Source organism: Lottia gigantea, assembly GCF_000327385.1.
Source record: "Lottia gigantea unplaced genomic scaffold LOTGIsca_72, whole genome shotgun sequence".
Lineage (NCBI taxonomy): Eukaryota > Metazoa > Mollusca > Gastropoda > Lottiidae > Lottia > Lottia gigantea.
In genome coordinates, this window is record NW_008710427.1 from 1,185,352 (window position 1) to 1,198,898 (window position 13,547).

The 13,547-nt window shown below is 33.7% G+C and overlaps 1 protein-coding gene across 1 annotated transcript in view; it reads left to right on the forward strand.

The window, feature by feature from the left end:
- Nucleotides 1-10,426, forward strand: part of LOTGIDRAFT_168146 (hypothetical protein) — a gene marked incomplete at both ends in the record, with an annotated part of 19,931 nt that extends 9,505 nt beyond the window's left edge. Inside the window, 18 exons of the mRNA XM_009066011.1 lie at nt 303-530; nt 812-927; nt 1,091-1,130; nt 1,304-1,401; nt 1,607-1,718; nt 2,259-2,446; nt 2,809-2,919; nt 3,317-3,397; nt 3,682-3,805; nt 4,971-5,144; nt 5,749-5,976; nt 6,206-6,318; nt 6,711-6,780; nt 7,186-7,422; nt 9,078-9,317; nt 9,497-9,724; nt 10,056-10,136; nt 10,290-10,426. Of these exons, the coding sequence (XP_009064259.1) occupies nt 303-530; nt 812-927; nt 1,091-1,130; nt 1,304-1,401; nt 1,607-1,718; nt 2,259-2,446; nt 2,809-2,919; nt 3,317-3,397; nt 3,682-3,805; nt 4,971-5,144; nt 5,749-5,976; nt 6,206-6,318; nt 6,711-6,780; nt 7,186-7,422; nt 9,078-9,317; nt 9,497-9,724; nt 10,056-10,136; nt 10,290-10,426 (2,606 nt within the window). The remainder of the gene's footprint in view (nt 1-302; nt 531-811; nt 928-1,090; nt 1,131-1,303; nt 1,402-1,606; nt 1,719-2,258; nt 2,447-2,808; nt 2,920-3,316; nt 3,398-3,681; nt 3,806-4,970; nt 5,145-5,748; nt 5,977-6,205; nt 6,319-6,710; nt 6,781-7,185; nt 7,423-9,077; nt 9,318-9,496; nt 9,725-10,055; nt 10,137-10,289) is intronic.
- Between the last annotated feature and the right edge of the window lie 3,121 nt (nt 10,427-13,547).

Genomic DNA, 13,547 nt, shown 5'->3' on the forward strand with positions numbered 1-13,547 from the left:
CCTATAAGTACTTACTATAAGATTAACATCTTGGGTATTGTTAATTGAGTACTTGGTAACAATAGAAAATAGACTATTGTCTCCAGATGTCGGCCCAAATTTGGAGGGAGATTCAAATTATTTTCTTTGTTCAGAGCGACACCTCCGTTGCACTTTAATGATTTCTTATGCTCGAACCTCTTAATAGGATAGACCTACTTTTTTCTCTGAAGATTCGTGTTCAAATTTTTGCCGATGTATCTCTTGGGTTAATCTTACGTCTAATTGTCATTGTCTTCAATAATTCTTACTCTTGCTTATAGCCCAGTTTACACTGGTGCCTGGTCAGGAAATGGAGACAATGGGTGATCAATATTGGTCCAATATTACTGATGCTGCTAGCTGTGCTGATCTATGTATTACAACACCTGATTTTGTCTGTAATAGTTTCGACTTCTGCACAGCTGATAAGAAAGCTTGTCATCTCAGTAAACGTCACGTTACAGATGGATCTTTGGTTCTGAAACAGAGTGTTTGTAATCATTATTCCAGTAAGTCAATCCAAATGATCATTTGTGTAGGAATTTATACAAGGCTGATAATCTTAAAAAAATTACCATTCCTGTCTTGATAAAGGTGAAGAATGACAAATTCTAATGTCTGGAATAGATTTGTAAAACTGCTGCAGCTTATGGATAACGATTTGTGGTGGAATCAATTGGTAGCTTGTCAGAGAACATTTCTTACTTAGATATGATCAACATATTACAGCTTTACAGCTACTTACTACTTCTATTGCTTCAAAATTCAAGTTTTTCCTAACTGCTTTCAGGAACAGTCAATGTGTCAACTGTGGATACAAAATCTATAGACTTAGCTTACAGTGATCTGAAAGTACAACTGTATGCTGGTGGATTGGAAGTAGCTATTAATAAAGATGATGAGAGTGTTAGTATATTTTCTTCTTGTTTTTCTAAACATTCTAGAACGTGACGACTGCATAAATTTAATTTGATTTGATAAATTTGAATGGTATTGTACATCACCCTTTTGATATATCCAATTTAACAATTTTGTATTTTGGGGGTAAAAACACAATCGTTCCTTGCAGGTGGAAGATTTTATGGCTGTGGATACAAAGGTACTTTTTGGTAAGTCGTTTTGATACTCATTGATTTTCCAGTCTTATGCCAAAAAAGTCTTGCTTTTCTGAATCTGATTGAGTTAATTGAAACGTCCAAAACTCTTTTCATGAAAGTTCTGGACAGGATAGAGGAAACTCTGGATCCATATCATACATCATTAGAAACTATTATGATTTTAGGTTATAGTGAACAGATTCCATTTCCATCAATAGCTAATAGTTTTTCATATCGTGCTGAAGTGGTTATACCATCACATAAATATGTCACAGAAGTCGATGTAAGTCAGTATTCCAAATACTTGTTGCTTTTTATATGCAATTTGAAAATATTGCAAAGTTATAAGAAAATAGTTATAAGTAAAGATACTGAATTATTTCAGGTGTTTTATGATTATGATTATAAGTTGTTAAGATATGATTATAGAATACCAACTCAACTCTTATACCGCCTTATTTTCTATAAAAAATACTGAATTATTTCAGGTGTTTTATGATTATGATTATAAGTTGTTAAGATATGATTATAGAGGAGGAACTCCTTTTCCACCGTATTATTCATTATTTACATTGACAACCATACACGATTTCAATACAGGTAATGTTGCCTTGTCTTTTACCACCATAAACTTTGTCAAATGAGACTTTAAACGTGGGATTATTGAAGTCCTTATGTAAGAAAACTGAAATTACATAATACTTTGGCGACGCCAAGATTACGACTTGAAACATGAATGTGTACAATGACCACAATAATGTTCGTTCTTCATCAACAAGAAAGATTTGGTTGGTTGTGTTTTTGTGATCATTGTTCAGGAGAGATTGTTTTTTTAAAAGATTTTAGTGTTAAATGACGTCACTAATCGCAAATTATAATTAATCACATCACATTTAAGCCATTGCGATTAGTGACGTCATAAAACTTTAATTTTAGTGGAATTGAAGGAACCCCAGACGTCTGATTGTAAAGTGGAATGGTGCAAATTGGTGCTTTCAGTGTCCCGATACACATAGAAATTTAGAAAACCTCTTCCAAATCTCTTTAATATGATGTTCCACTTATATGTTACTCAGGCACGTTTCTTGCATCTACATCTAATTGGTTGGTTAAACCTTTTGTATGAACTTTTTTCCCTAGGTTTAGCCTACGTTATAGATCAGGAATATTTGAACTGCACCGTTAGTCAAATAACAGCCAAAGGACCTCTAGGTTTTGATGCTGAATTAGATCCAAAAGCACAGAAATATTATAATGGTTATGTCGTGGATATGAAGTCACCATTGGAATTCTTTGGCTTAACTAGTAGTTATACGTTTATTGGACAGGTAATGTTTTGAAGTCGGAGGTGTCATTCTTGGGGGTCCAATAACGTTGGATAAATTGAAGTTGGAAAGTCAAGCTAAAGTCCGAACTAACCACGATATCGTGGTTTTGATGGAGATAAATTTTGCTAGTGTAGTTCGATAGAGACATTTCTGACCACAACTACTTTTGATATGAAATGGCCATTGTGAATGTAGCACATTTGCAATTACAGAGAAAAAGCAGAATTTATATTTGCTTTTTCTGCTAATAACACTCAATTAGGACACTATTCAACTTAAAAACTGGACATTGATTGCGATTTATATAAAGAGACGATTTTGATTACAAAGCGATATCTACACTGTTCTTCATTACATTGTAGAAAACAGTACGAGGTATATTATGTGATGTTTTTGAAGGTGAAGTCAATAATTTTATACCACCTGGTTTAAATGATACAGTTAAAGCAATCTTCCAGTACTATTTTCAGTCAGTAAGTAGTTGCCTACCACTCCATACCCCTAACTAACTCTCTGGTATTGTCCTTTGTCTTACAAACATGCATTCGGTTGGCGATTGGTATAATAATCCCTAAAATAAATTCTTGGAAAACACCTGATGCCGTGTGGTATCACTTTTTATAAACTACTGTTCGATTACTATTGATGGTTCATTTCTTCTTAGGCTTAAAATTTGATCTAGAACTCTACTAGTAATATCATAATTTAATGTTTTTCAACAGTCTGGTTAACGGACGGAAATTGGCAAAGTTATTTTAATTGAATTGAAGGAGAACCAGGCTTTTAATTCTAAAAACGAATACATAACTTAAAACGTATTTATTTACATTGACGAATTTATACCTTGGAATTGTTTCTTTATATTTTCAGGGCAGTTGGACTACTATAACAGATGGTAGTACTGATGTACCAAGGTCAATGCCAATTCTGTTAAATGTCGTGACAGAGGAGGTGAATATCTTACGCAATAAGTATCATTATCTTTTTAATAAAGTTTTGAAAATAAAACAGAACAAAACGTGCACGCAAAAAATTGCACTCTGTCCATCGAATCGACCATGGATTATCGATATTGGCTATGGTTTTTACTTTGTACCTTCCACGAGATTAAACAAACATTATTTCCATTCTGTAAGCCCTGGTGCAGCTCAGAACAAGTCCATTTATGAGAGTGACAAAGAGCAAGATGTTTGTAATTTTTCAAATAGTATTGTATTAAATGTTATATCTTTTAGAATGGATACACAATGTCTTATAATATTTATGATTATAAAGATGAACATGTTCCGATGGGAACATTTAATATTCAACCCTGTTATGATGGTGGTCAACAACATCGCTTTATGATAGCTTTTAATCGTAAGTTGTTGTAGTTGTGTATGATAATATATACAGTGGTGTAACCTATTTTCGTTGATATAAGGATTCAACACCGGATTTCGTCAAAGTTAAAAAAGCGATTTTTTTTTATGTCTTAGATGTTTCTTCAGATATTCTACAAAATAATTAAAATTGGTTTGTTTCGAGTTTCTTTATGAATCATTCACTTTGACCCACATTTCATGAGCAATCCACTCGGCAACGGCGGCAAAATGCGTCACATATTTTCGCGTACAATGTTTGATCTATAAATAAGTCTAGAAAAATACGTTGTATGGATACCGGGTGGTATAATTAACTTCTTTTAGTATTTATCTTTGATATCAATTCATTATAACTAGTGACAATTCCTTCAAAGAACCCCGATTTAAAAAAAAAAAATAGTGACTGACAAAATAAGATACGTAGCGTGGTTTATTGCTAAAAGTCACTGAAACAACATAAGAATATAGTCTACTTTGTGTTCCATAGAAATTTTCTGCTGACACGAAATCAGCTAGTTGATCATGTGACTTCATTCGTTGGACTACATTCTAGCAGACGACACTTGGAATCCGCTTGGGATTATAAGGAAATTCGGCCGATAAAGAAAAAGGTGACGTTTGGTATTAAGTGAAATCCGCCATTTTGTATTTGTCAAAGTATACATTAATACAGTTTACTTTGCTTGAAACTACTGGATTCATTCTACTAGCTGATATTGTGCAGACAATCCATGTTTATCAAAACAACCTAATGCGGAGGTCGCACATGGTCGCTCATGTAAATTATTAAACATTTCCGGAAATCCACGAAAAATTGGTTACCACGAAATTAGGTTACTTGACTGTACATGTAATATATACACCTGTTTGGAGTTTAAAGAAAATAAAAATTTGACTGCAACAGTACTGTGGCCTAGAATCGAACCATGATAAGATAAGTGCCCTAGATTAGTAAATTATATAATTTCCCTTAATAGCATTGCAAACCTGGATAGAGCAACTTGAACCCTTAGATTGCTAGCTCGCAACCCGTTATGATCAAGTATGAGGCTGGGTGACAGAAGCTATAATACAAGTATTTACATAAGCACGGCATGCGGCATGCGACTTTCGCTCTTTAAGACTTTGTTATACATTTTATTTTTTATCATCTTCTTCAGAGCCTTTCCATCCTTACTTAGAAGTTAGACAAACTCTCTTTAAACATGAATCTCTGTTCAACTTGGCTCAGGTTACTGGTGTTTCACCAATTAGATTTCAAGACATTCAACTAGAGTATAGTTTTAGTTCTGTATTTTTTACGGCAACTGTTCTTGACCAACTTGATTTTATCTGTAAGTGAAGAATTTACCTAAATTTGTACGATTATAAATATAATGAGAGAATGAGAATCCAAAGAAAGTCATTTATCAAACACAAATTCAGGACGTCATCAAGTATTAACCATCAAAACTAAAAAAAATGTTTTTTCCCAACTTTTAAGACTTTTTAACAACTTTGATACTTAAAGCTTTTGTTCGGTAACCTAAAGCCAAAAGCCAGGGTCGAAGTCAAATATTGATACATAATATGAAGGCTTCTAAATCATATAAACTGAGTATATTTATAGCTACCTTATCAACTCTGAAATAAGCATATCTGGAAGATATATACATAGCTACATAAAACCGATACGTTTCTTCATTTTACGCTATCTTTCCAACGGGTCTAGAACATGGATTATTTTTTTTAGAGTGGATAACACATAAACAATGTAATATCTCCACGCTCCACAATTATAATTCATCCATTCCGGCACGTTATTAAATAAGATGTGTCACTTTAAACTGGATATGATTGTTAACATTGGACATGGGATGAAGAAATAAAACAAAAAATGACTTTGCTTGTTTAGCATTATCTATAAAACCTTATATTCTATATTCATTCATATTTCAGATCAATTTAAACAAATCACAGGTGGAATACCAGTAGAGTATAGTGAAGTTAAGATAAATGATATACAGTATGCGCCTGATTGTGCCTCACAATGTATAAACACTTTACAAATTATATGTAATGGATTTGATTTCTGTTCCAAGAATACACAATGTCTGTTACATTCAGATCACGTATCTACTGTTACCACTGTTACTCAGAAAGCAAACCAATGTACCCATTGGTCAAGTACGTTGAGTTTCTTATATCCCATTTTTCTACATCATTTCAACAATGAAGTAAACAATTATATATATATATATATGCTGCTATCTATATAATATTCATATTTGTTTTCTAAATCTTTTTGGTATTTCGTTTCATCTGCTGTATTTTAGGAGTGTTTTCTCTTTGTTATTGTTTTGTAAATTGTATAAGTAATCTTAAGTGTAATCTTTAGTATGTAAATGCTTTGTAGGATTAATCAATGGTACTGCACCAGGAATATCTATGAGACATGCCTATGATGTTATCAAAGATATGGTTTATAAAGGTTTATTTAAGGTCACTGTTCCTCAACTAGCTGGTGATGTAGGTTTTATATTTTATGTTTTCAAATATATACCGACTATTTTTGTGCCTAATGGTCCTCGCCAAATTTGTTAGCTTCTTATTATATATTTAAACAGCGCACCGAGTTGGAAAATGGACTCTTTCGATCAGAAACCCTCTTAACGGGACAAAACAAAATGACTTGCGAGGAAAATGAGACGTGTCTCTCCTAGGAGAGATTTGAAGGGCCGAGCCCCTGGAGCCCAGGCTTTCGGAATCAATAGACTTAAAATGGCCTTAGATGAATTTTGAGTATTTAGAGAGGTTAATTTTCACTTCAAAGGAGACATTTCACAGGCATAGACATATTTGGTTATATTGGCTGATATTTCTCAAATTCAATTGTTTCATATTTTTGATTTTCGTTTAAGCCATTTGTTTATACAGCATCAAATATTAGAGATGATATAAATCAACCTTATTCACCAATTGCGACCGAAGGTTAGTGGAACAACATGTAGAGATATGTATATATTCGCCAATTCTCGGTTCAACTCAAGGCAATCGTCATCATTATTTTATTCTCAAAGTTGACGCTTATTCTGTTATCTGTTAGCTGGAAACTTCAGCGGTCCTGCGACAGGTGCGACAGGTGACACAGCTGACAACCTCCGCGTTACATTATTCTGCTATTTTTACCTTTTAGGGGAGTTTCCATTGCTTATATTGTTTTTTTGTTGTTTTTGTTTTATTAATTTAAGAGGTGATAATGAAAAAGAGCTAACATAATTTATAGAATTATTTAGAAAGGTAATATTTTGGAAGATTCTATTTTGAATCCACAATAAAGATTAAATACATCACAAGTATATCGCACGCTTTATTGATAGTAGAATTTGTTTATAGGAAGTTATCTAAAACAGTTCAAAGTAGTATCAGGACACAAAGTCTTAAAGAAATATGTTGCTAAAGTACCGCAAACGGCTGTGGATGATTGTGCTACTATTTGTGCTACGATGGATAAATTTACTTGTCAGTCATTTGAATATTGTTATACGACTGGAGACTGTTCACTGAGTACAATTCATCCCGATCAACACCCTGAATTACTACAAAGAAATGATTTCTGTGATCTTTATGGCAGTAAGTTATAATTCAGTTATTTATTTCATTGCATGCTTGTGATTATTGTCTGTATGAAAAAAACAGCCCATACACGCACGCTCAAACTTTTAAATTGATCGGGGGGAGGGGGGATTGTCCAAAACATCTGCCTCTATTATTCCAGCAACTGATAGTTGTCAGCTGGAGTAGAGTCAGAAAGAAGACCCTGTTAAATGGTGGCATTCCACACCTCCTAATATGCGTTTTTTCTAACATAATATTAAATTACCTTTACGATGATCGTACATTAGTGTTGGGCATCACCTTAACTTTCTTTTTGTTACTATCATGTGACTCTGTGACCTTTGAATTTTTGGCTGTGCATGCAGATTTAAATGAGACGTCACATAATGGTGTAGGGCGAAAATGATGATATAACTGAACTTTTCAAATAGATCCGAAGTACCTAAATAGGTTTAAAACCCGCACCTTTGGAAATGTGGAATGTTCCCAATTAACGGGGCTTATTTTTCTGTCTTTTTTCAGCCAATATCTTTTCAAATAGCTATCAGAGGCCGGGATGAAGACAAAATGTTTTGGCCCAGGGGGGATAACTGACCCTTGTAATTCGGCGAAGCAGAAATTTTTTTCTGACATTCCTATTATTTACGCCTCTCCTAGAAGGAACATGCATTTTCAGTGACACCCTGGACCACTTGATCGTCCATTGAAAAAGAGTTAGTTTAGCTTGGTGAGGATACGATTTTTTTTTTTGACTTGGAAAACCCCTAAAATCAGAAATGAGGCAGTTGAAAGGGGGCCGATGGGAAGAGTGGAAGGGGGGTGGTTGGGTAGGGCAGGCGGTTGGCGGTGGCGGCGTAAGGGAGGTGGAGGGTAGTGGCGTAGTGATGCCCTGGGCTAGAGCATTTTATTTCATCCAAAATCTGGCACTAAATCTGACTACGAATTCGTGATCTACGATTTTTTCCGTTAAAACAGGACCGTGTCTTCCGGGATTTGAATTTCGATTGAGAGACTTTGCACTCAAGAGTTCGAATTTCCGAAAAAATTATTAAAATGTCAAGCAGAAAACTAAGCGGAAAACATGACACTTTCGTGAACAATGATTCAATTATAGAATCTACATGGCATATTTACTCACGTTAGTTTCTTTAGACGCGACTGTATGTCAATATATAAGCCGAAAATTGTCCCGAGATAAAAAAAAAAAAATGGCGACTGTCTTCGGTTTCATTTTCAGATCATAGAACCCTTTTTACATTTCATTTTATTACCGCCTTCATTTCCTAATTTTAGATTGATCCCCCTTTTCCCTCCAGGATCAACGCCCTTGCGTGTATGCATGGGCGATATTGACGCCTTAATAGTGTTGATGTCAATATATTGACGGAGTTGTTTTTAGTAGATATTTTTGCGCAAACCATAAAAAATATTGAGGTTGTAGTAGGAAAGTCAAACTGTCAATATTTTAGATCAATCCTATTGATGTAAAATTTGAGCGTGTATGTGCCGCTTTAAGGTCACGCAAGTCAAAACTTCAGGTACAGAAAACAGTGTGATTTTACTGCGGCATCATTATTCTTGGACTAATTCTTACCTTTTCCGCTCAGAAATAACTGTAAGAAAATGAAAAAATATAGGCAGAATATAAGCCACATTTTCCATTCTTTCAGAACAATATGTTAAAGAGTATCAACAGTTTAAAGGACAAGTGTTGTCAACTCAAGCAGATAAAATATTAGACAAAGTAACTACAACAGAAGACTGTGCAGCATACTGCTCTAAAGAATCTACTTTCTCCTGTCTATCCTTTGATTACTGTGCCAAAGATCGATCATGTCGTTTGAGAAAATCTCACATACTTGATAGTGGATCGACCATAACAAGTAGCACTACATGTGATCACTATTCCAGTAAGTGTTTGTGTATATCTATATAATCTGTTATCCCTTTATACGTGTACACAATATGGAAATGTACCAAATATGTAATTTTGTTTATGCATAACTAACTACAAAATCAAAATTGTTTCAACATCATTACACTCATAATTATCGTTTGTTTAGAAAAATGTTATTTTTTTTTCTTTTAGGAAATTACGTATTCGACTTTCAAGATAAGGGCGGACGTCTAGATGCCGATCCAAATGACGTCATAATAAATTCGGCTACATCTCAGTCCTGTGCCAAACTGTGTGTAGATCAGTCTGGAGTACAGTGTAATAGTTTTGAATATTGTGGTAATATAACTCAATGTAGATTGTCATCCAGTGTATCAATTGGTTTTAAAGTAGAAAAAGATTTCTGTGATGTATATACAAGTGAGTGTTATTGTAGAATGTACGGTTTTAAAGTTAACATAAGTTTGTTTTTGTGTTCTCACTTGTATCTACCAGTATGTCAGATTTCCTTGCGACTGACCAGAGTACCAGATTATTTTGTTAAATATTACAAATACCAAGCCAAATGGTAGTTACGATAGCCTACTGACGTTGTTACTTGTCAGGTGACCACAAACGTCGGTCGGGTTATCGGAGTGGCGAGAGTGGAAGGCCTTGATCGAAGAAGATAATTTGTTGATGAGGCTAGACCACTCCGTCGAATAGGGCGTAAAAAGGCGGTAAACTATACATTGATTCCTTTTGTTTTCAGGACCAAAATCATCAACAATAAATACTTCAAATAGAGCAAAACCAAATCTAACTTCAAAAGACAAAAATAATACAAGCACAGGTAAGAATCATATAAGGGAAAATTCACAACGAAAGTAAGGTGTCAAAAATCTAAAAGACTGGTCTCCAGCAAGCATTCCCTGAGTTTTTCATGGTCACGTCACATTTTGTAAACAAATGAATGTATCTTGTCAACGTATTGTGTATCTTTCAGGTGCAATAATTGGTATAGCGTTCGGAATGTTATTACCTGGTATATTAATTGGTGCTTTAGGACTTTATATATTCCAAAAACGAGAGAGAAATTCCAGCCCGATGAATATTCAGTTTATAAAACACGAAGATGAATGAAATGGAACGGATATGATATTTTGTGCAATAAATATTTATTACTTTTTTGTTTTTTTCCTATTGATTACTTTTAAATTCAGTCCTTTGTCCAGAAAGAATTTCTTTCTAATTTACTTCTATGCCTGATTAGTGTACAAAATTACATATAGGTTCATGGTTAAAAACATAGTGATGTCGAAAGATTACATTAAAGAAACTGTCGTAGCCAAGAAATTAGTACATATATATAGGAAGTAAGATTGCAACCTATCGATGACACCAGTTCCATTTTTCTGCACAACTAAAAACAGAAATAATTGCACCACATTATTAAGGGGGTTCTGCTAGCTAGCACAATTACACTACCTATAGAAAACATATGATTTCATGATTCTAACGAAATGCTTAGACTTACTTGTTTAATCTAGGAACAGACATTTTCTTCAACGGATAAAACAAAGACAAAACTTCTTCCATGTGAGTGAGTATTCAGTTAACATTTTTCTCAGCATAGCAGAATGATCAGGGCCACAGTAACACAATATGGAGGATAACGTGGAACACAATAAACATCTATAAGTGGGTCATGGATTCACCAGACATTGGAACAAGATGGATTGTCCGCGCACTAAAGGAGTGAAAAAGGAGATATGTCTCCACACATAAAAATGGGACACATGCAGACATGAAATAACAATTTATCAAAACATAAATAGTAATTTATTCACACTGTCATTCATTTCATAAAAATAAAGTACAATCTATTATCACAGGGCTTTAGGGACATTTGTAACATTCTGATCTATTACTCAAATAAAATAAAAGATAGCTTGCCACCAGCTGTCAGAAATGAGCATGTCTTTAGTGGCTTAATAATGAATTTTCAATTTCGATTTTCATTTAGATGTGGGCGTATAAAAACAGTTTAGAAAATAAGCATAGTCCAGTTTTACTTTTACATCCAGTCGGAACAACATTGCAAATTGTGGTTTAATTGAGGTAAGAAATTGAAAACAACACTACGTTACCAACAAGCGATAACTTCGTGACTTAAAGGAATACGATGGAAATAAAATCTCATATTGTCGTGCGATAATATGTACATTGAAATAATTCACTCTATTACAATAAATAAAAATTAAAATTAATTAACAAACATAAATATAAGATTTTGAACTGTCATTTCATGTTAGTGGTCATGAAGGACGGATATTATACAGAATGATGTTTAGATGCAAAAAGTTTACAAACCAGCACTTTGATAAAAACTATTGAAGAGAATATTGTATCTTTTTTTTAACCGCGGATAAAATTTAAGTTGCTTCCAAGATTATTCGAGATTACTTTTCCATTTCATTTTCACTCGAAATAAATTTCTTCTAATAAAAACAGATTTTGACTTCTCAGAAATGAAAATGGGTGTAAAAATAATGACCATGAAACCAAAGTGGCACATTTACTTGATAATTGTGTTCACTCTGAGCATGAGTCTCTACCGGTATCACCGACAGAGGGGTTCCGAATTTGGCAAGATTCTCCAACGTTGTCTTTCAATGTATATAAGTTAAGAACATATATGCACAATATCATCAATAGTTAACTAAAATCATAGCGGCATCAAGAGCCAACCCTCGGTAACCCCTTCTTCCTTATTGTTGGTGGGGTATAATCTGGTGGCGGTATATAAATTGTGTCAATATCATCATCATAATCTCTTACATAGCCCTAAAAATAGATAATATATACATTTATTATTCACAAACAGCTTTTTTAGGTAAACATTTCTTATAATATCCATTTTGTCAAAATTATGAAACCATGCATGATAATATGTGAAAATAATCGTATGTTTAAGGAACTTTATTTTGAACATGTTTCCTTCATTATTATTTGAATGAATTAAAAAGTTTTAATAATTTTTGAAATATCGCGTTCTTCTGATATAAGCTACACAATGATCAAGCAATCAAACTAGCAAAGACAAACATTAACAAGCATAAAAGTCAAATGAAGAATAATTATATAAAATCAATCAACAAAAGAAAATTCAAAAAACATAAAAAGGATAGTCAGTGTCGTTCTTTAGGAAACATTAATTGAGCAGAGGCCACGAATTTTTAAAGCCGGACAGACTCTTTAAGAGGGAGGGGGGGGGGGGGGGGATATTACCCTCGCGGCAATAATAAGTTCGAAAATGAAATGAATATGAGACATCATACTTATATTTGATCCCTTTCAGTTCAGTCAAGTGCCATTGCTCAAACACTGTCAAAATCGTACAAATAACAAAATTATCAAGAATGATTGAACGCGTTTTCAAGAACAAGGGCAATAACTCATACTAATTAATTTTCGATTTATCTGATTTTCAAAAGTTTCATCTGTGTGTGACTACATACTCTCATACTTCGTCAATATCAGTCAATAATTGTGCCCTGTAGAGTGTTTGCGGACTAGAAATTATGGACATTTCATGTGGGCGTACAAAAAGACAGATCGGTGGATGAGTATGAGTGACAGCAATATACTTCCATATCCATGTGGGTGCCTAAAAAGGGTATGACAGAATAGAAATAAAGTAAAAAGTCAAGTCAAATGAAGCTGACATCAACAATCCAAAAAAAAAAAAAAAAAAAAAAAAGCTTGTAAAAACCTTACTCTGAGCTCTATTCCCAAAGAAATTAGAAAGCATAAAAAGTAAATAAACACATCGAATAATTCAAAATTGAATTCTAAAGTCATGATAGTATGAACACAATTAGACATACGAGTATTAGAAGATTATCAAGAAGTTTCATATGTACCGAAGATGCTGTTAATATCAAAAGGCCTATGAAATAATGACGTCATAAAACAATTTAAGTGAAATTGATCCACAGACGATACCGATGCTATAAGTAATGTCCCACATAAACACAAAGTTTAGAAAACCTCTTTACAATCCTTTTATCACAAGCACAAGAGTTTCAATAACACATTGGCTTTTTTGGAGCCGTAGCAACCTAACAGAGGCCTAAGAGGGAGTAATCATTGTTTTAAAAACTTCATTTGCAATTCAACAAAACATATATTTTAACCCTGATTTTAGACTATTAAACGTTTTCTTTTTTTCATAATATATCAAGTAAATCGTCTCTAACTC